At 46.5% G+C, this 27,911-nt stretch overlaps 1 protein-coding gene across 4 annotated transcripts; it reads left to right on the forward strand.

The window, feature by feature from the left end:
* Positions 1–2,693: 2,693 nt before the first annotated feature.
* On the forward strand, positions 2,694–24,428 carry LOC146195147 (uncharacterized). Of its 4 annotated transcripts, none has more exons than XM_084596191.1 (8): positions 2,694–3,225; positions 3,309–3,384; positions 3,854–4,035; positions 4,325–4,410; positions 4,621–4,785; positions 10,025–10,267; positions 11,589–11,743; positions 24,031–24,428. In XM_084596191.1, exons 1-4 carry the CDS (start codon positions 2,842–2,844, stop codon positions 4,394–4,396), a joined length of 714 nt encoding a protein of 237 aa, XP_084452317.1. In that variant the 5' UTR covers positions 2,694–2,841; the 3' UTR covers positions 4,397–4,410; positions 4,621–4,785; positions 10,025–10,267; positions 11,589–11,743; positions 24,031–24,428. The 4 variants fall into 4 exon arrangements, with proteins under 4 accessions (XP_084452317.1, XP_084452320.1, XP_084452319.1 ...); XM_084596194.1 differs by having other exon boundaries at positions 3,857–4,035; XM_084596193.1 differs by lacking the exon at positions 11,589–11,743.
* Positions 24,429–27,911: the final 3,483 nt, after the last annotated feature.

The raw sequence follows: 27,911 nt of genomic DNA on the forward strand, positions 1-27,911 counted from the left end.
GGGTTTTTGCCTCAAAGGGAAATGTTAAAGCCCCGACCTTGGCGAAAATTATTTTGGAAGCCACTGTCCTTGCGGAAAAAGCTGGCCTCTTCGTGGATTCCATAACATGTGACGGCGCTAGCTGGAATAGAGGAATGTGGCGGCTTTTTGGAATACAGGGTAAGAGCAAGAATGTAATTTCACGCAAGATACAAAATTGCTCTTTTACAGTGTTTTGCTATTTTGAAGCTTTAGGTTTGCATTGTTTAAAATGTGGCGATGGAATAATACCAGATTTTATCATTTTGGATTTATTTGATTTTTTCCCAGGTTCTACAAGCCACGTCCGAAATAGCACCAAGCACCCAGTAGATCAAAAGAGAAAGCTGTATTTTTTCTCAGACTTTCCACATTTGATTAAGAATGGCAGAAACGGGTTTGTTGCAAAAGGATACCTCACACCAGCTGGACGTGTTCACTGCGGCCTCATACAAGCAGCTTTCGAAGTGGATCGGGAAAATGTGACCCTCAAGGTGATGCCAAGCATAACAAATGCACATATATCAAGCCGCACAGCTTTGAAAAAATGAAAGTTGACATCACTTTTCAGCTGTTTGGTGACCAAGTCATCAAAGGACTTTTCATTTACAGAGAACAAATTCAGTCTGCAGCCGACAGTAGATTTCGTGCAAGATATGAACCGTCTGATTCGTATAATGACTTCGCGAACAAGCGAGAAGGCACTCACGCCTAATAGTCCGAAAGAACAATATATCAAAGGCTTCTTAGAGTATCTGCAGGAATGGGAGCAGCATGCGAAACCAGCTGGCGGTGGCTTCCTTACGGAAAACACATCGGCAGGATTAAGAGTGACGATCAAGAGCATCGGCTGTGGGGTTCAAATATCTGCTTACGTCCCGATTAAGCCAGGATAAAATTGAAAACCTTTTTGGGATAATTAGGCAGTCGTCGGGATGCAACGACCACCCCACCGCTTCACAGTTTCTCGTGACTGTGAATCTACTAGCGTTCTACAGCCTGGCGAAACCGCCTAGAGGAGGAAATTGCACCCCAGAGGTGATCAAAGCACTGCTAAACCCAAATGAGCTGTGTGAAACAACGAGCAGTTTTCTCTCAGAGAAAATAGATGACCTACTTGACCACGGAAATCTCAGCGAGGCTCATGAAGTTGTTGAAGTAATCGTGTCTAGCAGTGACCATGCATCATACACAGAAAAAAAGAGCAATAGTGCTCTAATTTATTATACTATAGGCTATGTGGCAAGAAAGGTGATTGCCAGGAGCTGCTGTCCACGGTGTGCAGACTATCTTTGCGTCAGCAAGGCAGAAGCTGGTACCGATGCTTCTTCATACTTTACTGCTCATTTTGATAATTGGGGCTTGGTGTACCATAGCCAGAGCTTGTTAACTGCTCTAAAGGCCATGGAGGATGCCTTTACAACGTTTTTTTAGTAAAAACGAACTCCATGAAGGAAGTTTAGTTGAATTCTTGACCCAGCTACAGCAGGTGTCTTTTCCTGAACTTGGCTGTCCAGAGCATGAAAAGGCAATTCTAACTGCAGTTGTAAAATTTTATGTTCTCTTAAGGTTTCGTTTTTTTGTCAAGGGGCTAAACAAAGAGAGGGCAGCTCGAAGGCAACGACAAAGGTTTCTTAAACAGCGCCGCTGCCAGTATAATGCTCCCCTTCATGCTCTGCATGCAACTGTCTGCGTCTTGTTATTGTAGCAATAAAAACAAGTGTTGTATTGTTCTTTCCTGCATTATTCACACACACACACACACACACACGCACGCACGCACGCACACGCTATGACTAAACTGCACGTATTTGCTTGTCAGCAAATGTAGAGTACACATTGAGAACCACCAATTACAAATAAATTATTACTGATCTATTTCAGTTGAATTAGTGGTAGAACACATGTACGCATATGATCCTTACATTTTGTTAGGAAAAAGCTACCAAAATGACATTACACCAATAAAAGCCTATGGTGCTACCGTTGCCAGGGTACATATTCCGTTTTTACTTTGTGAGCACCGGGGATGTTCAAAACTCGAAGTTGCACCGAAGCGGCGATGATTGAATATGCCGCAAAATTCTAGTCTAAGTTCAAAACAAACCTTTAAACTGGTAGTCAGCTGCCTCCAGTAGAACTGTTGGTTGGTTGGTTGGTTGGTTGGTTGGTTGGTTGGTTGGTTGGTTGGTTGGTTGGTTGGTTGGTTGGTTGGTTGGTTGGTTGGTTGGTTGGTTGGTTGGTTGGTTGGTTGGTTGGTTGGTTGGTTGGTTGGGGTCTTTGGGTTATTCTCGAGGGGGGGGGGGGGGGGGATACCGGACACGGGTTATGCCGGCCATAATTCGCGGCGGCACTCTTGGTGTCCGGGGGGAAGGGGAGATGGGATGTTGGGAGGGGAGGGGGAACTGTGGTCTGTTACCAACTTGACGAAAGCAAAGAAATGCAGCGCGCGCCTAGACCTCTTGCCGGTGTTGCGAGAGCGCGGTATGCTGCGGGCGTCGTGACAGGTACCCACCCAGTTTGCAGCGCCCCTGACGGCGGCCGCCGGCATTCATCGCTGGCGGCGCCATCCAGGAGGCCGCGGTCGGCACACTAGCCAGTATATTCTAGGCACTATAGCTGTAGTGACGTAACAGCACTATAAAGTGACGTTGCAGCAAGCGCGTGAACAAGAACGTCCCTGCAGGCTGCAAGTCTGCCAAGCCGCGAGTCGTGTGTGCAGTGCGCTGTGTGTCGTCGCTCTAGCTATCGTTTTGCAAAGTGCGTGACACATGACTTTGCGTGACATCGTCACGTAAAGCTGCGAAGGCTAACAGTCTTTGCATGGTCGAGGTCGAGTGTCGCATCCGGCCTCTTGCTTGTGCAACGACCATCATGCCTTCACGTGCATATTACTGCTCGGTGGACTTCTGCACTAGTAGATACGGGGATCCTGTAAGCTTCCATAGGTTCCCTCGGGACGTTGTACAAAGAAACGCCTGGATAGAATTCGTTCGGGCTACCGGGCGGCACAACTGGACGCCAGTGAAGTCGAGCATGCTTTGTTCGCTGCACTTCGACTCTGATTCGTACCTGGCCAAGTACGCGGCCAGCTTCGGGATTCCGATAAAGCCTTGGCTGGCGGCCGGTGCCGTGCCGATGGTGTATCCCGCTGCTGCACAAAGTCTCCTAGCATCTGAAAGTGGAGCAACTGCGGCAAAGCGCCAGGTTTGTATTATGTCGCATAATTTGGTTGCGCGTATGTTTATCGACAGTGGCGGTAATACCGGCGTATTTCATGCTTTGCGCAGTGCTTGGCTAATGTTGGCAGCGTTGGTGTTGATCTCTGCGAGGAGACGGCCACAGAAGAAGTATCTTCCAGCACAGGTATTCGATTTTCACTTATCTGCTCCTTTGCAGGCCTCAATAGCAATGCTGTATGAAATGCCAAAAACTGAATCTCAAAGTAATAGAAACGGCCGTTGGCTAAAGAGTACGTTTGCCGGTAAACCCAGTAAACCTACATAGAATATGTCCTTACAAAATTTATAGTGCATGTCATTAATCCTAAAAATTCTTGGCATGGTCTGCATGTAAACATGCAGTTTGCGGAAAATGTTTGTAATTATCGATTACACTAATGCCTTATGCCTGCTTATCCTTGGTTTGCATATGCTTTGTGAACCAAAATGAAAAAAAAAAAAAAAGAAAGACAGAAAATGGTGCCCAGTGCACCTGGTGAAGAAATCACTAACATGATTGTGCCATATATATCACATTTGCCCTTTGCTGTGTATGCACAAGTTATTAACATGAATTTTCCTTCAAGATCTCTGATAATCTCCATTTTGTCCAGCAGTTGGTAATCACAGAAGCGCATCACAACAATGCGGAGCCACAGCCGGGATTGAGTGCAACACATGCGACTCCCAGAATCAGTGCACTGTACAAGTGTCAGTTAAGGCGACACAAGCTACAATGCCTCCAAGTATGAAAAGCATCGGTGCACAGACAGGAAGTGCATATATCAGACTGGGGGTGCGTATGCAATGTACTAACATATCCAGTAGTACTTACCGAAAGTATGTGAGGCGCATGTATGCACATATATGTGCATGTATGCTAGCAGTCAGCATTGGTGCAGCTTAGCATTGTTGAGCGTGCAGTGTGAGTAATAGTCCGTAGGTGCTTGCCAGCTTTAGAGCTTCTTGAAAAACATGCATGTCACCTGATGGCCCCTTTATTGAGCATAAAAACAAAAATTAAGTGAGGACATTGCACTCTGCGCCCTGCAATGCCCTCGTATAATTTTTGTTTCTGGCCGCAGAGCAACACGGTGGCCGGAGAGTTGGGTTTGGCTGAGACGAGACCTTGCCTCGCTGTGAGGTTCAATGTCTAGAATGGGCTACGCCGGTATGTCGAAGCGGTTCATCCTTACATCTATTCTCAAGCATCAGGGAGAGTGCATTTTGTTTTAGGCAAGTGTTGGAGAAGCAATGCCATAGCTATACTTGTTCTAGAAAGCTAGCTTTTTGCAGAGCTGTTGTGTTCCTATGCTGTTGCCTCTTTAGCTTCAGAATCAACATGTACACCTCTATGGCACACCCTAATTTTTTGTTGCAGAATGCCAAGTGGAGTGTGATTACGCTAACATCATGATCCCGGTTGGCAAGCAGCTGAGGCGCTCAACACCACAACCACTGACGCCACAACTGCCAGAGCTGTCATAGACTTGAGGCCTACCCAAAGAATAATACATATGAGCCATCTTTTGGAGGACTCAGCAGTGTAAGTGTGCCTCATGACACAAAATTAATATTGCTTTCCACACTTTAAACATGCAACGTTGTTGGTCAATGCAGGTGTTTGGGCCATCAAAGCTTTATAGAGGTATTAAGGTAAAAATAAATAATTTTTAAACAGTTCCTCTTGAGAGCTTTTAGAACAAATGTAGATAAAATGAGATGCTCCTAATTAAATACATTCAAAGAGGGCCGGTAGCCACTGGCACTGAGGAAAGTGTAGGGAACTTGTTTGGGGCATCGATTATTGCAAAATAATATAATCATGAAGATAAACACTTAGAAAGTAGCAGAGAAAGAACCATAGGCCACCAGTAGCGGGATCCGAATCTGCGACCTGCAAATTTTGCGTCAGGTGCTCCATACTGACTTTGCTACGGCAGGGCTGTTCAATCTTCCACTCTTTTAGGCACTTGTGCTATGTGTAACCTATCGTTGAGTGTTTCCTGGTGTCGCCATAACACCTTCTTCTTGGGGTCAGTGGTTGTAGTGTACCATGCCATCCGAAAAAAATCTGCAAAAATTTCTGAGCGGAATCAATGCAGTTGGGGTAAATAGAGCATAAATTTATTTTACACTACCCCCACTGAACAATGTGCTCGTAACGTTGTCGTGTTTGAAGAGAACCTCCTGCATCTGGTTAAGTTTTGTAGAAAATGCCACCTCCCACCAGAGTCATTACTACAGGTATGAAAACATTTCGTCTCATTCAAAGCTGACAGCATGGGCTACATTCGTTTATTGGAGATACGGCGGCTACGTAGGTATGTTTGCAGGAAAGGAGGCTGTGCTGTCAGTGCAGGTGCCACTGCTCTGATCTCTGGTGTTGGTGAAACTGAAAATCACGCACATGAAGCTCCAAACCAAAATTCACGAGCACCAGAGTGTGCCTATCCAGAATGGACCTTTTGTGGTCCTGAGAGTGTGCTTACCGCAGCTTACCGGTATCGCTAAAGAGGAAAGTATATAACAGTTGCATCTTACCTGTACTCACCTATGGCGCTGAAACGTGGAGGCTAACCAAGAGAGGTCTACTTAAGTTGAGGACAACCCATTGGGCTATGGAACGAAAAATGGTAGGGGTAACATTAAGAAATAGGAAGCGTGCAGAGTAGGTCAGAGAAATAACTCAAGTTACCGACATTCTAGTGGAAATTAAGAAGAATTGGACATGGGCAGGACATGTAGTGCGAAGAGAGGATAACTGATGGTCGCTTAGGGTAACAAACTGGATTCCAAGGAAAGGAAAGCTTAGCAGGGGGCGGCAGAAAGTTAGGTGGGCGGATGAGATTGAGAAGTTCGCAGGGGTCAAGTGGATGCAGCTAGCACAGAACCGATTTAAGTGGAGAAATATGGGAGAGGCCTTCGCCCTGCAGTGGGTATAGTCATGCAGATTATGATGATGATCAGAGTGTGCCACGCCTCCTTTACCATTTTTGCTGGCCATGCCTACAGCAAAAAAAAAAGGAAAGATAACTGCATTTATTCTTCCACAAATGGGCTTTGCTGGGTGCACAAATTTATGAGCTGCAGGTTAATAATTCAGTGCACTATTGGCATCTTACAGCCCATGCATGTGTGCATGGTGTCCCCAATGGGATAAAATGCAGTGCCACTAGTACCCTGTGGTCGTGGGTTAAGTAGATCAAGTGTGTTCCCACGGATGACTCACACTCACTTGGTGTACATAAAGCCACCATTGCTCGGGACTATTGCTCGAGAAAAAACACTATTTCAGCATTGTTCTTTTTATTGCAAAAGCAATACTACTCTAGGTTTTCAGCGTAATGCGGCCGGTAGCCACGTCTTACCCGCGTGACACTGTCTGGGCTACCAACTCAAGCGGTCAGCGTAGCGTGGTCGCAGACACGGCGTAGCGCGTGATGTCACAACCCACGTGACACAAGAGAGAGAGATGGGCACAGCATCACATCACGCCCCACGTGACTCAAAAGCGAGAGATGGGCTGGCAGGAGCAGCCAACTTGGGTCTCTACTTTCGCATGGGATGGTTATGTCAGAATCAGCATGCCAGGACCCTAGAATTCACATTACTCCTATAGTCCACTAAGGCACATTCATACGGAGTATAGACACCATTTTTTGAAGCGTCGGAAGGAATACGATTGCTTTCCTGGTTATACAGAGATGCTCCCCAAGCAATCCCAACCTCGCACGTTTCCGCGAAGATATTTTAATTTGATTTTAAAAACAAGCCAGGCAAGTACTCCATTTTTTCGAAACCCATTGGCATCGACATCTCTGTGGCGAAAACGTGGACATAGGTAAACATGACATAATCAAACAACTGTGACGTGGAGTCTGCAAAGCAAAGAGCAGTGACGACACGTGGCCGGACTCGAACAGCGCCGCCGCCGCTTCCTGCCGTGCCCTGAGAAGAACTATGCTTCTGCTGGCTTTACTCGATGGCTTCTTCGTTGGTGCATGTTACAGTTACCTCACCGGTGTACGTATGGAGACTGCCTGCTAAACTCGGGCCCCAACAGCATGCCTGCACAAGTGCAGGGCTTACGGCAACGGTGCCTCTCGATGGCGCGCCGGGAACATACTGCGCCGCTCCCTGCCTACCCTAGACGTCGCTAGCACTAGCTGGTTTCACATCGAAGTGCCAGCGAAAGGCGCTTTGGAACAGGCTAACGCTGTAATAAACGTTGGAGTTTAGCGCCGCTTTATTGGCGAGCCCATCTCGTAAAATATTTTCTTGCTTTGCGCGAGCGACGCCTTCAGCAGCGGAGCTAGCAGACATCAGTTGCGTCGCACTGGGCAGCAGCTGTAGGAAAAACAAAAGTTCGCTTGTATCACTGTAATTTCTACCAGGACCTCAGTATTGGCCGATTAATCCTCGCAATTTAATCGTGACTGACAGTCCTTTGTACAAATAGTTATGTAAGCCAATGAACAGCGATCCGCGATAGCTAGATTACCGATAGCGGATGCTCTGAGGCAGCTATGACTTGGGAGCCGAACGTGGCGGCCACGGCTTTACGCACCCAGATTGCATTGACTGCGCCAGATGGCGCCACATGCTTGGACGGTGGCACGCAGGCCTGCCTCGTTGGGACCAATCAGTGCGTGAGCATGGGAGCCATCGGGAGAGCTTACGGGTTACGGTGGCTGATCGCGTCATTACTAAAACATTTTTTTAGAACAGCTTGGCTCACAGCGCTGGCCAACCGAATGGATAAAGCAGCATCTTTACGGTTCAACATTCCTAACAGTTGACATTTCCTGTGCATCAACCCACCAAGCTTTCGTGGCTGCTGCTGATTTCTGCTTCGTCGCTTGAGTCGCAGGCGAGCGGGTCGGGATTAAAGTGCCCGGCAGTGTTAGTAACATCCACGTCATTGGGTGAAACAACGTCGCAGTACTAATTATGCTACACTGAAGCGCTGCTCGACGACAATATTTTCTTGCACGTGCGACAGCAAGCAGACGAAAAACGCGACCCGAATACGTCATCAGATTTTGTGTTTGCGCGATCACCAACCTTGCCAGTAGGGGGCACTCGAGTGGCGTTCTCGTATCTTTGACGTCATCGCGCGCTCGTGTCCGGAGAGATCGAAACCGAAACTGGCCCTGATAAATGCACTGATAATAAATTAATTGATCTGTGCTGGGGCTTTTTGGGTTCCAGTTCCTCTGTTTTGGACCACTGTGGATCGATTAAAGCAAAAATACCGGAACAGAAAATGTATATGTCTATACTCCTTTAAAGCGGGGCTTTATGTGTGGGTTGAAGAAGAAGAAGAACGCTCGGCCACCTGCAGCTAATGCTTTCGCTCGATATTTGGTTCAGCAGCACTGAACCCTTCTAATATTTTTTTCTTGAAAAGATGGTATAAAGCTTAGTCGTCCTGGCACTTCAAACATCCTCTGCCTGATGACCACTACAAGGGTGCGTGACTGGAGAGATCCATTTCATGCTGTCATCTGTCAGTGCCATAACTGCACTGCTTTTTTCTTGCCTTTGCAAAGTGTGCATGGTTTAGATATCTTTAAATGACAGAAGTTGTAAGGCAAAAAGATGTTTGTGGCCTCATGTTAAAAATTCTATGAAAATAGCAAACAGTTTTTTGGCCATGCAGATACTGTGTCAGTAATTGAACCCAATAGCCAATGGGATTTCTTGGTCAAAAGTGGTCACCCATCATTCCATTTCAGATTGTTGAAATCCATATATGAAAAGGGTGGCCTTACCTCGTGGCACCTGATTTCCCACCATTATTGCAATAGCAGTGTAACAGGAACTGTAGTCATATGTCACGCATATACAGCAGAACCCCGCTATGGTAAACTCTGATATAGTAAAGTGAAACTGAAGTCCCAGTTCATTTCCCATAGACAGCTGTACATTTTCCCCCTTTATAGTAAAGATGTTTTCGGTAAAAATTGGTTTTAGTAAAGTGCGCCTGGCCATGACGACGACTTCCACAATATGATATCGCCGCCAGTGCACTACCTAGAATCGCGAGGCAAAGATTTTTTGTATTGAAAACTGAAAAATAACACCGAATGTCCGTGTAAGTGGCTTTACCGCCAGGATTAGCAGCACTGAGGAGAAGCCTACTTTATGGAGGCCTTGGAACTGAGGGAAAGCACGCAGCGCGTAGGGAAAAAAAAAGTAAAGCTGTCTACAAACGTGTGACATGGTCTGGTTAGAAAGTAAAGGAGAGTGAAAGTGCAGCAAGAAATAGGGAAGGGGAAGAAATGGGCGAACATTCCCAGCACTGTGCAGCACAGAGCATGAGACAGTGGAGGTGCAGCGAGTGCAATCTTACAGCACTTGACTGCCAGGCGCATTTATCATTTATTGCCTTTTAAAAGACAGAAACAGCAAAAAGGGACACTATATTCATGCAAGGCTATGGTTTTTGCATGAAATCGAACTTGGTTGCATTCGTAGCCACGTTGTTTTCATGCTTAAGAGGTACTTTCACAAGATGTAAAAAATTTGTATAACAAAAAGATTGCATGAAGAGATCATAAAAGTGAGATGGAAGGTATTTCAGAGTTTTCATTAAGCAACAATACGTGTTCAGTAAGTGCCTATTTAACTACCAGACAGCATGTTCAGGGCCATGTCATCACCAACAACTGATATAGTAAAGACCGAGATGTAAAGGTTTTTGCTGGTCTCAGTGATTTTACTATAAAGGAGCTCTACTGTATATACAGAATTGTGCATGTGTTTTACTTTTTGTGCAGGTTTTTGGCTCTTTAGCTGTGGTAATGTCCGCATGTCGAGATGGCCATGTTTTGATCTGGCACAGCCAGCCAAAGAAAAGGCGCTTCGCCGTTGGCAACATTTCTTTGGCTGCTGCAGTCCTCTTCAGTGGCTCGAGTCCAACACAAGTCCTGCGGCTGTTCAAGTGCACTGGAGCCACAGGCTTTAACAAGTGGACATTTGACCGCCTACAGGGGGATATATTGATTCCTGCTGTGCACAAGGTGAGCATTATGTGTCTGGAAACGTATGTGTCAACCTAAAAATTGTAAACACCAAAGTAGGCATGTGTTTTTTACTGCTTAGTCCCGAGAAAATGGACTATCTTATGTGGCACGAGTACTTTGCAAATTAGTGCACTTGTTTTGTAAAATGCAGTGGTTCAAGGTCGTTGCTTTAATGATTTATTTCCTTATTTTAAAGGAGCACTCTTTAAATATGAATACAGTTGAGCCCCTTTATAAGGGACATGCATAAGGGGAGGGGGGGGGGGCAGCAGTTTTTTGTTTCTTATATGAGAGGTTCCTTATAAGCAGGGTACAATGTTTACATTTTTTAACCAGACCTTATTTGAGTGCAGGGATCCTATGGCTAAAATACACAAAAATGAAAGGTACATCATGTCGTGAAAGCGTTCCTATAGCTTTCGTTTACAATTGCATTTGCTTCGTGGACCACCCACTGACCACACCTAGCAGCTTTCTTACATTTATTTATTGCTGAAATAGTTGTAAATCTTAATCTGCTTCATGGCTGCATTGATGCTGTTCAACACAGCCTCTCCCAGCTTGAAAATCGGGCCAGGAGTCTCATGGCCGATGTGCCAAAGCTGTATACATTGGCAAACATTGGTACTAAGCTATGTGTCCGGTAACAAGTAAAGAAAGCGGCACAAAATCGTAAAGGTAACCAGCTTACTACTGAGGTGCTAGAAGCAGCCAAAACTATAAAACATCACCGGCAGAAATATTCCTCAGTTTATGCTTGTTTGAGAAAGGGTAACAGCGGCTGTGAGTAACAAGTCTGTGAATGCTGCTACTCAGATGAAAAATACCGTATTTACACGATTGTAAGTCTAGCCCCTTTTAAAATCCGAAAATCTGAAGTTCAGGGGTTGACTTACAATTGAAACCAAAGCATAGCACTGTTAACAAGGGCAAGGCAAAAACCATATCAGGGAGGCTATGATGAATTTGTTTGCTCTACGGATTTAAACGCAACATTCAGTTACTGTGCGTGCTTCTCAGGGAGAATTTTTCTTTAACTTTTACTGCGCAGCAGAAACTGCAGCTGTGGGAGTGTCAATAATTTATGGAAGAGCTGTTGTTAGAATTGTGGCGACGCTCCCTTTTTGCACGTCAGTTGCGTTGGGTCACATGATACGGCGGCACTTCCAGGAAGTGTCGATGGTTGACGGAAGTGCCGACACATATCATTCGTTAAGTTCGCGCCCATTGCGCATTCGCACTTTTGTCTTTACAGCCGGCTATATGCTTCGTCACGAGCTCTCCAGTCCAAAAAGCATTTGGTGCTTGTTCCGTGCAGTGTTCAAGGAGGCGGCTATCATTTATGCTGAAGCAACAGCTGCACTGTGGGCCGCAAGTTCGAAGCTTCTAAATTTGTTATGCGGGAGTGGCGGCGGCAGCGAGACAAAATTTTCAACTGATGCCAAGTGAAGAAGCTTCCAAGGGATACAGTTGGTAAGCTATCCAGAGCTGGAGGCCAAGCTTGCCGCGTATATCGCCCAAATAAGTAATTTGAAGTGGAGACGAGTTGTGCAGCTGGGCAATAAATGTTCGTCGTCGATAGCATCTACCGCGGTATGTTCTTTTTTTTTTTTTTTCAGGACATGCGATTTGGGGTGTTGGCTTGTATTCTAGTTGACTACAATCGTGTAAATACAGTAAATGAAAAGCAAACGAGGCATTTCTGAGTGGATTTGACTCTGGTTGAATAGCAAGCAGAGCAGTTTATTTTTCCTAGCCATTGCAGAACCACTTTCGTTTTTGTGTCATTTGTTTTGGTCTTGGCATGGCTATGTCTCACTTTCTCGGCACAATGACTTGCTTATGTCAGTGGCACCAGCTGAGTACTTTCTTTGCATTTACCTGATAGATTTGTTGCTCATACTGAAATGCAATGTAATGGACAATTTTAGCTATACTCTTCAGGCTAGGGGATACAACACCTATGGTTATTCGTGATAGGTAGTTCCACTAATTGGAGAATCCAACGCGTTCTCCCAATATGCTTACTCACATGCTCGCATATGCAGTCGCACTTGTGCTCTTTGTGGGAAGCCTGAAGAGCGTCGACGCTCTTCAGGCTTCTACATTGCATTCCTACTGCAGGGGTTTCTTTTAGTCATTTCATAACCAATTGACCTGGTCTTTGTTTGCCGAAGTTATAATTAATACAGTCGAACCTCGTTATAACGAAGTAGCATCGGAACAGTAAATTAGTTCGTTATATCCGATATTCGTTGTAACGGTAGACATAAATATCGGCTGACAAATCCAAAATTTGGCTCGCGCGATTACTCAAGATATACTAAAATGCATTATTCTTGGCTTCGAACCCACTATAAACGAAGTAACCCTTACCTGTCTCCTTGTGGCATTTCAAACAAAATAGATCGGAATATGGGAGCAGAAATACAACAGGACCAAGTTCGTTTGGCAAAACAGATCTGCGTTCATTTATTTGAAAAATGATGTTATCTTCGTCTGGTGGCTTTTCACAGCATTCCGCAGAATGAAGTTTTCCACAACGTCCACGCACGTGAGGGCCTTTTCTATTTCAGCAGTTTTGGCCGTAGGGAGCTTTTCCAAATAGCCTCTCAGCTTCCGGGCCATGTCCGCGGCATCCGCACTGTTTATCGGTTGTTCATCCCGTTCGTCTTCGTTACTTTCGCTATCGCTGCTGCTGTCATGCTCAGGCAACAGGACGCGATCCACAATTTCCTAATCCGTCAGCTCCGGCGCCACGGCGAAGTTCTCATCGGCCGAAATGAAGTCTTCAAATGTGATGCCTGGGAGCGCCAATTGATCCCAAGTTCTGTCCAGCTCTACCAGGTTTTCGTGCTGAACTTCGTCTTCAACGGTAGGCAAAACAAAACCGGCATCCGCAAAACAGTTCCTTATTGTGGACTGCGTAACCTCATTCCATGATCCATACAACATTTCAAGCGTCGTCTTGATGTTTATGGTTGTTGACTTGCGTCGATCAATATCAAAAACCAGACGCATCACCAAACGCTTCCTGTAATTGCACTTGAGCAAACGGATAATGCCCTTGTCCAACGGCTGCAAAGCTGAAGTTGCGTTTGGTGGCAGAAACACCAAACGAACTGCCTTCAGTACGATAGAGACAACGTAGAGACTTTGTGTGCAGAACAGTTGTCCAAGAGCAAAAGGACCTTCCTCTGCTGCCTCTCCATGTCCTCGTTGAAAGCTCTCAGCCAGTCTCCGAAAAGTTTGGATGTCATCCAGGCTTTTTTGTTAGAAACATACTCAACTTTCAAATTCTGGATGCCTTTCAGGCACCTCGGACGTGCAGACTTGCCAATGACAATGAGCCGTCTTTTGTCAGAGCCGTCCATGTTGACGGCAACGACAACCGTCACCCGGTTTTTGTTCTTTTTGCCTCCATGGCAGGTTTCATTCTTGACTGCCAGCGACCGCTCTGGCAACAACTTGAAGAATACGCCGGTTTCGTCCACGTTATATACGTTGCGCTCGTCGTATTGCTGGAGCAGAAGTCAAAAGTTTTCCAGCCACTTGTCACACGACTCCGCATCAGCAGCAGAACCTTCGCCAGACAAAGTGTGGCATGCGATCTCGTGCCTATCTTTGAAACGTTGCAGCCAACCGCTGCTTGCACGGAAATCATCGTGTCCCAGTACGCAGGCCAGGCTGTTGGCCTTCGCTTGAAAGAGTGATCTGGATACTGGCAAGTTTCGTGCCCTTACATCTTTAAACCACGAGAACAAAGCCGCTTCCACGTCCGAGTAATGGCAAGGCCTAACTCTCTTACGGTCAGCTTTTATGGCGTCCTCGGTGTTGCCCTCAATCTTCTTTCTTGCAGCCAAAATGGTGGACAACGTAGTTGGTGGAACGTTGAATTCCTATGCCACATCCTTTTTCTTGCGGCCACAATCCACAGCTCTCAATATCTGAAGCTTCGTCTCGAGCGAGATCGCCTTCCTCTTCGTTGCCATTTCGGCCGCTGATCGATGAAAGAGTGCGGTATGCGGGGGGGGGGCTTGCCACGTCGTCACCCATGGGTGGTTGCCAGTGTTGCTGCGCTTGCTTTCACCGCTGGGCAAGTGGCGCCACCCTTCGGCCTTTTGTCGCCACGGGAGCTTGCAGAGTTTCTGCCCTCTGTTTTTAGGTGGCGCGACCAGCCAAATGCGCAATTTTTGTTCTAGACGGCTGAACTTTCTAAAACTTTTTCAAACGTTGAAAAAAAAGAAAAGTGCAGTTGGGAATTGACTCAGTATTTATTTTGCTTCTTTTATGCTACATTTAGAGTTTTGAGCCTTGAGTAGACCAAATATTTCTTCGTTACAGCCGATATCGCTGCGGATCTCCGTTTTTCAGTTTCGTTATAGAAGAATAAATGTCGTAAAAATAAAGCGTGACCAACCAAAGTTCATATTTAGTTCGCTATATCCGTGTTCGTTATACAATGAAAGCTCGTTAATTCACAACTCGTTAATTCGAAACTTTGGATAATTCGAAATAGTCATCGTGGTCCGGTCCGCAGTGCATAGAAGTCTATGCGCGTAACAGCTCGTTAATTCACTCAAAAATTGGCGCCGCCACCCATAATTCGAACTGCGCGCCGCCAAGCGGCGCTGTTAAAAACCATCGTTGGAAGCTTTCACGGCAGAACGATAGATGGCACAACCATCGGGGCGCCGCTAGGGTGCTGGAACAAGTACTAAACAGTCTTTCCTGCCGCGACTCCTTCGAGGAACGACGTTTTAGTGTTATCGACCACGGTTTCGTGTTGCATTTCGTGAGCCCTCGTTTTGCACACTGCTTGTTGTGAGCTTGTGTCCGCGAGATGTGTTCGCGTGGGAAATACTGTGCCAAGACGGTGAAGGAGAAAGTGGCTATTTTACGCGAGGTGGATGAACGGAAGGCCAGCAAAGTGGAAATCGCGAAAAAGCACGGGATTCCACCAAGCACGTTGTCGACGTACGTCCGAAATAGGAAGGCCATCGAGGATGCGTATGAAGCTGAAGATTTCGCCAGCAACAGAAAAAGGCTTCGGTTAGCCAAGTATCCGGAAATTGAGACCGCTGTGATCACGTGGGTGAAAGAAATGAGAAGCGCTGACATTCCACTGAGCGGCCCAATTATCATGGCGAAGGCGGCCGATTTCGCCCTGCGCTTGAATGTGGAAGATTTTGTCGCCTCCGAAGGATGGTTTCACCGCTTTAGAGACAGACATAATCTTGTCTTCCGGGTGTTGTCTGGAGAAGCCAAAGAAGTGGATGCAGAAACTTGTGCCACGTGGCGAAGCGGTGCTCTGCAGCAGTACTTAGAAAGCTACTCGGCACATGATATATTCAATGCTGATGAGACGGCTTTGTTTTTTAAGCTCCAGCCCGACAGAACAGTAACATTTAAAGGGGACAGCTGCGCTGGCGGCAAGCGAAGCAAAGAACGGATTACTGTTCTGGTCGCCGCTAATATGACCGGGACGGAGAAGGTCCCTCTTTTTGTTGTCGGCAAGGCACATAAGCCTAGATGTTTCAAGAACATTAGGACGCTGCCGACGGAATACTCCGCCAACAGCAAGGCGTGGATGACGGGCGAATTGTTTAAAAAATGGCTCTTGAAATTCGATCGGAGGATGGAGCTAGGGAAGCGTCAAGTTCTCCTCATTGTGGATAACTGCTCGGCACACAAAGTCGACGCCGAGCTGAAAGCCACAAGGCTCGTCTTTTTGCCCGCCAACACGACTGCGGCCTTGCAGCCGATGGATCAGGGGGTGATCAGAAGCATCAAATGTTTCTATAGGCGCCACATGATCGAGCGCATGACTTTGTGCACTGGAAACCAGAAGACCAGCGCCATCACATTGCTCACAGCAATGCACATGTTGGTGCGTGCATGGGAGCAGGTCACGCCGTCCACAATTGCAAACTGCTTCCACCACTGTGGCTTTGCTGCCGGAAGTATGAAAGAAAGTGGCGACGATGGGAGTCCGGAGCCTCTGCCTGCGGCTGTGCGTGCTGTGCTGCAGGACGTCAGTTTTGATGATTACGTTGGAGTAGACAGCGATGCAGCAGTGTGCGGTGCCCTAAGTGATGAGGACATTGTCGCTGAAATTGTTGGGGAGCAGTCTGTCCCAGAAGAGGCAGAAGACGAGGACGACGACGAGGAGCAAGAACCCGTGCGTCCATCCGCGGCAGAAGTTATGGGAGCGCTGAATGTCGCGCGCCTTTTCTTCAGCTTTGAAGAGGGGGAAGAAGACTCCCTGCGTCGCATTCGCATGCTAGAAGACCGAGTGAGTACTGTAGCCCTCAGAGAGAAGAAGCAGAAGATGATAACAGACTTTTTTGCTCAATAAATGTTTTTCGTGCCCTCCGGGCATCAAACGCCTTCATTTTTGCTCACTTTCATTAGTTCGAATTTTGGTTAATTCGAACTGGCCTGGCGGCCCCGTGGAATTTGAATTAACGAGCTTTTACTGTAATGAGGTTCGACTGTAGCTGCTACTGAACCTGGCGATGGATGATGCCGCATCTAATGTTAAAATTAATGTCTGTTACAAGCAAGACTCAGTGCCGAACTTTGAGGCTAATTTGTCGTTTATAGCCACTTGTCTTCTACATCCAATGTCTGTTAAGGCCCCAATATAGTCCAACACATTGCACGCGCGCGTACGTCGGCCTCCATGACGTTACATCGGCGAAAAACAGGTCTATAGTCCAGTGTTACGGCGTGACGAACGTAGCGAGTGTGAGCTGGCATGGCTCAACGTCCCCGACGCGCAAAAAGAATAGCTCTTATTATTTGCCGCTGACGCCGGCCACGCATCTCAGCATTCCTCGTGGGAATGAGAAGTAGGTCAGTATGGCGGCCTACTGTGTAGACAGCGACCGCGCTAACCGCGCCAAAACCATGTCAGACTTTTCAGACACAGCGGTAGAAAGGCTGCTGGAAGGCATTCAGGCGCATCCCTGCATTTACTATACTAAAAGATTAGATTACAGAGATGTAGAAAGAAAACAAAAATGCCTGGGAGGCAATCTGCCAGCTGTGTGGCCTGGACACAGGTGAGCGCTTCGCTGCAGTGAACGATGCATCTTGCACTGCTCAAGGAGGTGTAACGATGATGTTTCCCTTATCTATTCAGTGGAAGAATGTCAAAAACTTTAGAAGCGCCTTTGAGGCCGATATACTAGGGAGTCGAAGGGCGTCGAAATGGCTGTACGGAGCGGCAGTGGGTTCGTATCCCGCATAACCTGGCAGTTTGTGAAGGCGATGGAGTTTTACATAAACTGTATGCAACCGAGAAAGTGAGTCTCTGCACTCTACACTGAGTGTGTAAAAGCAGTGAATACAAACTCTTTTTCAACCGAGAAAGTGAGTCTCTGCACTCTACACTGAGTGTGCAAAAGCAGTGAATACAAACTCTTTTCTTGTTGCTGGTGTAGGTCAGAATGCTCGATAGACAAAAAAAATCAACCCTGACGCTTACCTGTGCAACCGCCGTGAACACGCAGTTTCGTGTAACACAACAATTGGCACTTTCCAAAGGATGCTTTGAAATAATTTATTCACAGAAATAAGATCATTGCAAAATCGGCACTCGGCGTGACAAATCATTGGCCTTGGCCTTATCCCCAGACCTGAAAACTAGACAAGATAAATATTTACTTGTAAACTACTAGTCTTCTTGACGGAAAGCAGCTCTGACTACCTATACAATCAACCAAATCCGAACAGTACTTGCACTGACTTAAAATCTAGATATGCATATACATGCTAAAGACTACAGTAGGTAGTATCAGAGGCGTTCCCCAAGTAAAATAAACTTATAACACATGCATAAGTAATTTCAGCCAGCCACAGAAAAGGCATTGGCTATCTGAAATGGTCTTCTTTGTAGTGGTGCACAACCAATTTCAAGCTTGCTAGCTACGACGAAAATCTCATGACAGGGACAGTAAAACAGCGTGAATTGGTTCATAGGAAAGGAAAGCCTTAGTAACTATCACACTTCTTGTTTGGCACCTGAACCGCGCCTTAGAGGAAGGTGGGATTGAAAGACAGAGATACAGTAAAACCCCGTTAATATGTAGTTGGCAGAAACGCGGCAAAAGTATGTACTATCCGGCAGTACACCTTAACTGATTATAACAAATTTGCTATTACTCGCCCTTCAAAAGTGAAGAAAAAACCAGGCAGTGTAAATTTCCCGTGAATACACGTACACGTGCACTTTATTCCCGTCCCGCCGATCAGAAGTCTGTCATTTTCAATTTGCACCGAGGCGGTCGCGCGGCGACAACAGCTGTCTCAAAATCAGCGAGACCGCGAGCAAGCTTATTCATAAGGCCCATCTTCTCAGAGAACGCTCTCATCACAGTTAATGTCTGAGCCGATTCCATCATAGTAGGGCCTGAATTGGCTCTTTTCAAGTCATCGCCGCTGTCTTAATTCTCTATATCCTCATCGCTTTGGGAAGGGGCATAGTGCCACCTGTTCACACACACACACTCATCCAACAATCGTTTCGCAAAGCATCACAGCTCAATACAGACAATGCAATCACCTGTTGTGCACCACATCCACAAAGCAAAGAAAGGAAGATGGGCTACGTCGCAACTGCATGCGTAGCGCGAAGTCACGTGGGCGGGTTGGGGTGACTGTGATGGTTACTGCGATAGGGCTGCCAACGATATCTAAACGGCCGACGATTCCCGGGCTGCCTGTTGACATGGACATCACCGCGGCGAACAGCGCTCGTTGGCACATGGTCAAAATAACCGCTTACTTTCTCTAGGAATACTTTCTAGTACACTATAGTTGTATCACCATCAGTCCGTGCGTTCATAATGCTTTTTGGAAAGGTGAAAACGTTTTGCATCGCAGCACAGCATCATCCGAACTGCAACAAAAAGTATGCATTACCAGGTAGGAACTTCACGTGCCACTACGCCTTAAGCGGTCAAGCAATACATGGGTTTCAATAGCGGCTCAGCTGGGGAATCTTCACAACTACGTTTTAACCGCAACTACTTGGTAAGCGGGTACATATTTACGAGGTTTCACTGTAAAGAGGTGATGTAGTGGAGAACTCTGGAATAATTTTGACGGCATGGGGAACTTTAATATGCACTGAAATATACTACACAGCACATGGGTTTCATCATCGAAACGGAGCCGCCGGTGGTCAGCTTCTAACCTGGATACTCCAGTTCAGTAGCCACCAAACCCAGTTTTAGAAGATCATCAGTTTAACAACCTTTGCCTTGTGAGTGGAATGCATCGATAGCACCTTCTCCACGGTACTTGCACATACTACACTAGTGTGGTTGCTACTGTGACACACACACGACAATCCATTCGCTAGGCTTTTCTCTAGTAATGTGCGACTACACCCGGTTTTTGGTGCAACAAGCTCCTAGTTCTGCTACGCATGCATATTTTGACGAAGCTTAGTCGCCCTACTCACCTCTGCTTTTGCTGTGGTCTCCAGCTTATGTTTTCGCTTTGAAGTCGCTGCTGTGCTGAAAGTGGTATTCCTTCACATTAACTGAGCAATTTTTCATGCAACGCATGCATGTAAATGAACGCCTACCATTATCTGCATGCATGACGTCCACAAAAGAAAAAGAAAAAAACTGCGGCACCACGTGGTGTACACAACTACGACGGTACGCCACCATCAACAAGCTTCACTGGTTTCACATGCAGAAAATAATTTTCCATAATTAATTAACATTAAAATTTTAACCTGAGATCGTTAATTTCGTAATTCAGTTTCACTTTCTTATGAGGGTATGGCTCGATGTACACCATCGGACACGGCTGTGCCCTCGACCTGTGTCTTCTGACCGAGCTTTGGCAGTTGCTCAGCAGCACCAGCTGTCGCTTGCTACATGTGTCCAAGAACCTATATCCATTTGTAGGATGCAGCGAGTGAAGTGTGGCAATGAGTGACACTCGTCCATAGTAGGCATGTGCATGTAGTCTTCTGAGGCCAACCAACCAATCGTTTTGGAGATACAGTTGAATCCCGCTATAACGAAATTCACGGTGCACGAAAAAAAATTCGTTCTCGCGGAACTTCGTTATCGCAAAAATTTGACGTGAAACGCAGAAAGAATTGCCCAAGCAGCAGCAAAGGCGTTTAATGCCAAAAATCTGTAAGCTTGGTTTGCTTACGCTTCACGGCGAGCAACGCCGTCACGCGATTTTCGCACTCGGTCAGCAAACCCATTGCAACATCGTCGTCTCGGACAGCAACGAAATTCCTGATGACATCAAAAGCGTCCATCACCTGTACGGCGGTTGCCGCAGCCGGCGCTTCCTGTACGTCGTCGTCTTCTTCATCGGAAGAGTCCTTATCATTCCGGGCAGCTTTTATGATCTGCTCATCACTCACATCTTCGTGAACAACAACACAAGCGTCAGCGCCGATGTATTCGTCGAGCTCGAGATTAGGCGGCACGGTTCCTATTTCTCCCAGCGTTTTCCAGGCGGCCGCGATCCCCGGAGCCGGTGACGCCTCTTCGTCGTCGTCTGTAACGCCTGGTGTTAGGCCAGCAGAGTGTACGGGTCGACCTTCGGCAAATCCGGCGTGCCTGAAACAGTTCACAATTACTGAGCGCCCCAGTGTGCTCCAGGCAGCAGACATAATCTGCAGTGCCACGTACAAGTAAGTCCACCTTCGTGTCTCGGCCGGTTTCAGTGTTAAAAAGCAGCCGCTGAATTAACCTCCCGCGGTAAGCGCGCTTCAGGCTAAGAATCACGCCCTGATCGAGAGGCTGTAAGACAGACGTGCAATTGGGAGGGAAAAACCTCAGCTCCGTGTTAGTGAGCTTGACTTCGTCGGAGTGATGCGCTGAACAATTGTCCAAAAGCAAGCAAACTTTACGGCCCTGCCGCTTCATGTCGCGGTCGAATGCCATCATCCACTCGGTGAAAATAGCGCGGGTCATCCATGACTTGTTGTTCGCCTTGTACTGCACAGGTAGGCTACGAGTTCCCTTAAAACAGCGCGGCTTGGCACTTTTGCCTATGACTAACGGCGGACGCTTGTCCGAGCCATCCATGTTTGTGCAAAGCAGCACTGTGATGCGTTTTTTGCCGTGTTTGCCGCCGTGACAGCGCTGCCCCTTGAAGTCGAGCGTCCTAGCCGGCAACATCTCGTAGAATGGCCCGGTCTCGTCGGCGTTGTAAATGTCTGCAGGCGCGAAGTTGCTTAAAATTCCGGCCATGTTACTCGCCTTCCAAGCAGCTGCTCCGTCCACGTCTGCTGACATTGACTCGCCGCACAACACTTTTCCAACGATGTTATGGCGGGCCTTGAAACGGTTTAGCCAGCCAATGCTGGCTTTAAAATCATCAATGCCAAGTAGGCATGCATAGTTCAAGGCTTTCTGCTGGACGATGCTTCCGGACAGGGGGACGTTGCTGGCTCGTGCTTCCACAAACCACGCATGCACTGCTTTGTCCAACTCTTCATGGAGGGGCCGCGTCACCTTTTTGTGCTTCGAGGATGTGCCTGAAGCAAGTGCCATTCTCACGCTGTCCTTATTGCCTAGAATCGTTGACAGCGAACTTGCAGGAATTCCGAAGTCTTCAGCAATTGCCGCTTTCTTCCTTCCGCTTTCTGCTTGGGCGATTATTTGAGCTTTTTGCTCAAGGGAAAGAGTTTTGCGTTTTTTCACTTGCGCTGCCATCGTGTCCTGCGGATGAAAACTCGTCGTTGTCGAAGAGAAAGGCAGCGAGTGAACAACGCGACCACGACCAGTGTTGCCAAATGTCGGTGAGCAAAAGTAGCTAGATGGCAACGTGAAAGTAGCTAAAAGTAGCTAAAAAATCTAGCAAGGAGCTAAAAGTAGCTAGATTTTTTCCCAGGAATTTTTATTTTATATTTTGGATATATAACACATTTATTGGTAGCCCTATTATTGTAAAAATTAAACACAGCTTTCAAGACATGGTTTCCTGCAGGCGGCAACGCATGACAAGTGCTAACGAATAACGAATGATAAATGTGCCCAGGTTTCGATTCTGATAATTTAGGCAGACCTAGTTTTCACAAAGCGTTAAGGCTTGCGCGCTAAGAAAAGACGAGCTGCGAATGCATCACTCCTCTGTAAACACGCAAAGACTGGACTTTTATCTACTTTTTGCGCGTACACAGAGGCCTACGAACGGAGAGTTATGAAAGGTTTAATGACTGTCCAGGCGATATCTTCAGTCCGCGACTCGGCGTAACTCGGACCGGTGGGCCTCTTGGTCTCTTTCATCCGCTCGGCGCCGACCGCGCATGATCCGCAAAGAGAGTCGAATCAGACAGTCGATTCCAGGCGCCGTATGTTCGTCGCGCAGGGAACGTTAAGAGTTTAATAGGAATGTGTACACACATGCGACTTCGATGCTCATCGGAGCGCTGCGCGATAGGCGACACCAGTCAGAAGCTGCGCCGGCGCATCAGCCGCATCGCCTCGCCTCCTTACTTTTGAGCATTTTTTTTCTTTTTCCCGCAGAGCCAGACATGGAGGAAGCTCCATGGCAGCACTGTGCTTCATGGAGGCAGACGCGGCGAGTCTCAACAGTCAACACCCTCTAAGTGGCGCTTTGTATTGCATCCTCCTCTCTCTTTTCAGGTGTTTCCTTCTTTCTCTCAAGATATCTTTGTCTGGTCTGCGTCTTGTTTAAAAACTACCAGATGGCGCTGTGTGCCTGACGTCAGTTTCATCATGTCTAGCGTCTATGAGAAGAGTTTTCACGTCAGAATAGTAATTTTCTGAAATTTAGCCAGATTTAAGCCAGATTTCACCAAAATAGCTAGATTTGTAGCTAGATTTGAAGCAAGGAGCTAAAACAGCTACTCGTAGCTAAACTAAGCTTCTTGGTAGCTAGTTGAGTCCAAAAGTAGCTAAATCTAGCTACAAAGTAGCTAAATTGGCAACACTGACCACGACACAAAGCCAAAATGGCGGAACTGCAATCACGTGATTTCATGCTTAATGTGGCTTTGGATTTGACTTGGACTTCTCGCCAATAAAACTAGTTTCGGTTTCGATTTTGAACGCGAAAATTTCGTTGAAGCGGAAACGCTCTGCAAAAATGGTTCGTTGTGCAGAGAAATTTAGGCCATTAATTCTTATAGGATACTCGCGGGGAATAAAAAATTATTCGTTGTCGCGGAAATTTCGTTGTGGCGGTATTCGTTCTGGCGGGATTCAACTGTATACCATTCTGGGGGGGGAGGGGAATTCACAAAGCAAGTTGGAATATTCCCGACGGAAACTCGAGCGTCGTTTGAAAAATTCGATTGGAATGTTAAACTTAATTGAACTATTGGAAAATGCATTTGGAATGCCCAACTGTTATCCGCAAAACAGTTTGGTTCATCACCATTAGACTACAGCCTATACCCATTTGTAGGATGCAGGGAATGAAGTGCGGCAATGAGTTACACTCGTCCATATTGGGCATGTGCATTGCACTGCACTGTCCAATTGGGTCCATAATTAGGAACCAAAGTGGACCATTTTTGATTTTCAATTGGCTCGAATGTTTTTTTATAATGAGTTGTCCTCACTGCATGTATTCCATAGTTACCTGAAAATAGTGTAGGGTTTCAAGGAAAAGAAAAAAAAAACATCTGCCACTGAGGACGACATTGCTCAAGTTTTGTTTTCATTTAGGGCTTCACATTTTTCTTGTTCATCTCAGAAGATGTTGTTGATTTAGTAAAATGAATATTGCTTTCTTTGTTGCAGGACTACATGCAACCTCAGAAGGTGCCGGTAGTTCAGGATAATGCTGAAACCTCAGTGGAGGCAATTTTCAACACTATACAGCGAGGGACGCCATCGCCTGCTGGCAGTATCAACGTAGATGGTGAATACATGCCAGCCTCCCCCAGAACTGCCTGATGCTGAGCTGCACATTGCAGTGCTAGCTCGGGAGGTGCCTGTTCATGCGAGAAAAAAAATGTATATCTAATGATGCCTTTGAGCAGCAATTGCTTTCACACCTTCAGCATAAAATGACGGAACATGAAGCATTTGGCCTGTCCATCGCATTAGCCTTAGACAAGATGGAGTGGCATGTGGCCGCCCGGTGCAAGGTTGAACTAATGCAAGTTCTTTCCGAATTCCAGGTGCGGTAGGTCGAAATTCAGTCTTTGGGGGGGGGGGGGGGGGGGAATGCAGCTACATACTTCTGCTGAGGAGCTAGAAATTATTATTGCAAAATACAATTCAAGAATGTGGTGGTGAATACAACTCAAACAATGCCCACTAGCTAGGTATCGACTGATTGTCATGACGTCACAGTAATCCCTTTCCGTTGCGGCCCTTGCCCCTGTCATTTTGCACTACAGGAATAGCCGCCACATCATGAAAATAGCTCAATGCCACTAGCTGAAGGTTCTTCCTTGAGTGGTATTCCCTGCTGCATTTTTCAGTTACGCCCTGCTGCAGGGCTTCAGGGCATCTTAAGGGGTGGGAGGGGTCTGAAACCTTTTTCCGATATCGACAAAGGGTCCCTTTCGTAAGGATGTAAGTTTGGCAATAATACAAAACTGGCAATACTTTTTCTTAAATGATGGTTGGAAAAATTCTAAATCGTTTCAAAATTTTGAGTGCTGTTTTCAGCAATATTCATTACATTTTTCCAAAACACCTCAGCAAAGCTATGCACTGACTGGAAGAAAAGGGCAAACCATGCAATTAGTTATATGTGCAAGTGTTTCCATATTTTATTTTTTAATCCTTTGTGCCTTGCAGCTTCTTAACACTTCTTTGCTTCATAACACTTTTTGAATGTGATGTCGTTCAATTTGTAGTCACTATAAGTGCAATTTTTCTATTTCTATTCATGTGATTTAGGCACACATCTTGTGCCTTTGAAGAGTCCAATAGCAATTTTTTCGCGGTCAGAACACATGCAATGCCACGACTGTAGTCTGGTTACATTAAAGTCAGATCCTGTACTGTACAAGTTGTTGGTTTCAATGCAAGCAGCAATGGCCGTACGAGACTTCATATGCTTGTGATAAACCACTGTGCCAAGTTTGTGATTTTAAATGTGATGGCATTGTAGAGATAGCCAGGCAGGGGCGACCGCGGCCACATTTATTTGAGGAGAAGCTGAAGAGGTGACGACAGCAGCGTCTGGCCGAGGCGAAGGTCACAAGCGTTCCTCAGCCGGCGCTGCTTCCTTCTCTTTGGCACGTGCCGGACGCATGCCACGAGAGTCGCTACAGCATGTTCCTCATTTCTTTTTGCTTATTTTTCAGCACTTGTGTTCGCTTTATATATATGGTGCTTAATCTAGATGAAACACTGCTTATATATACGGTGCTTAATCTAGATGAAACACTGCATTCAAGCATGGCATGACGCCTGTGCAGATGTTTTTAATGTTTCTAATTGCAGAACATTGCTACTTCTGCAGGTACCTGGTCTTTTTATGAATTTATATATATTTTTTTGCTGGTTGATCAGTTGCATTGCTTCACTTTATATTTCTACTTGAAATCTGCATTTTTACTCTCATTTGCCGAATGATGTGATATGAAGCTGACTAGGCCTGTTAATTATGGAAGAGAAGTGTTCATTATACCGTTCAGGTACTCTGCAGCCTTGAAATTTTTTTAAGCTTCTCTCAGTATGGAAATGTAGCCATTGTGACTGTCAATTTTGTTATCAAGAGAGATTTTGTAATTTCACCCAATAAAGATTTTGTCCGATCACTCAAACTTGTCGCCTTACTGAGTAACAAATTTGCTTCAGGTTAATTTTTTGAGGCACTGCACTGCAAAATTACCTGACTTTTTTCTGGAATTCCAAGAACTGTAAGGTTGCTGGACACCTAATTAAGAAAGGTCCAAACTGCTGGGAGACCTTAGTCTTTTGTGATACCTTTGAAGTTGAAAGCAGTCGTTATACAATAAATAGAATGCTACTATGTACTTCCACCCAGCAAGCATATTTATTGATTTCTGTCAAATGCATGACACAAAATTCAGTTGCACTTTTACAAATAGCTGATGCATAAAAATTCTGAACCTGAAACTCTCCAGGGCTGGGGCGGTCTTGTGCATGTGGTACAAAAGCAGGGTTGACTTTGAGCACATTAATTGCTGTGTGGCGCTTATTCGTCTTCTCGTTCCGCACTCGCTTCTTTACCCCATGAGACCACTTCAGCTCACTTCCCTCCCGTACTGGTTGTATCAGCAGGCCAAAGTTGCGGCTCAACTTGTTGAAGCGCGTGGTCCATGTCTCGGTGCCTTCTAGAATTATGTGTATCGGAACACTCATCATAACCACATGCTGTCAGGCATAATCGGCGGGGGCCTTCATATGAAAGCTTACTGTGTACCTCGCGTGCCTCAGATTACCAGCCGAGGTCATCTTGTATGACCTCTATGGACACTTGTCCATGGTTCTGGTCGTGAAAAGCATTTATTTGTCTATTCACAGAGAGGTATTCGGAGTGAGGCCATTATGTGGGTCTCACCTCTTACAATACCAGGCGGATTCCTCATTCCGGGATCCCGTTGGTCTTGACCGGTGCGCAGGCCCACCGAAACAGGACCTGTTGGGCCAATAATTCCTAGTAGCGGAACAAGGCCGCCTCCCAGTCTTCTCGGATAAAAAGGGAAGGGTGATGGGAGGAGAGAAAATTTGCCTGCATGCCCAGACTATGTGGAAGTCGTCGGCCACCTCCCAACACAATGAGCAGCGTCCGTGAAAGTAACGATTAATATGCTCGAGAACCGCCGATCACTTCAGGGTGTTTGTATAGAGCCTGGGGATAGTTCGTTCACCAGCTTTGCTCAGCCCCTTCATGGGAACAGGGTAACGTTGATGTTTGGAACGATAGTGTTCAGTAATGTCTTTGAATGATAAGAGCTGTAATCTGTATCAAGGTCCTCCCAAGAAACGTCTGGGGCCCAGCAAGTACGCGGGCTGCTTCATGGGTGGCTTCGTTCTGACATGTCTTAGTGGCCGGGAGCCCATATGATTAAGCGATGAGTTGGATCAGTCATGCGTACTGTGGCAAAGAATTTGCTATTGAGTGGAGGGATCCAACCGAAATGAAAGTTACAGCAGGTTCCTCGAGAGTCGGTGAGGATGAATTTAGAGCCAGGATGAGAGGCTGCGAGGGAGATCTCCACCTCCTCAGCATGCGTTAAGCTGAGTGCTCTCAACGAGAGGCCGCGCACATATTTTTCTTCATGTGTAATTGCATCTGAGTACCATGTCCCCTGAATGGTTGAGGCCTAAACTTTCGATGTATAAGAGGTGTTTGAAGCCATAGTGGCGGTGTAGGACACCTGGCACCGGCCATTATGCATCCAAGTAGTACGGAGACTGACAGGAGGCCCGGGCTGCCTACCTTTTGCTATGACGTCTTCTTTCGCACAATAGGCGGAGGGCCCTCGAGAGCCAGGAAATCCCCTTCCTGGAATGTGAGGAGCCTGAATCATTTGACGTATTCTGGTTAGCTGACCGAGAAGGCTTGGGGGCACGCCTGGGCAAGGTACCCTCCAATGGTGCTTGGTCGGTTGTACTTTTCGTCACCTTGTTGCCAGGGAGCTTTGGGAGCGGTATCATGACCCAGCCGCACTATATATATATATATAGATTGT

Source organism: Amblyomma maculatum, chromosome 3 (genome assembly GCF_055883805.1).
Source record: "Amblyomma maculatum isolate TAMU_Amacu chromosome 3, ASM5588380v1, whole genome shotgun sequence".
NCBI lineage: Eukaryota > Metazoa > Arthropoda > Arachnida > Ixodida > Ixodidae > Amblyomma > Amblyomma maculatum.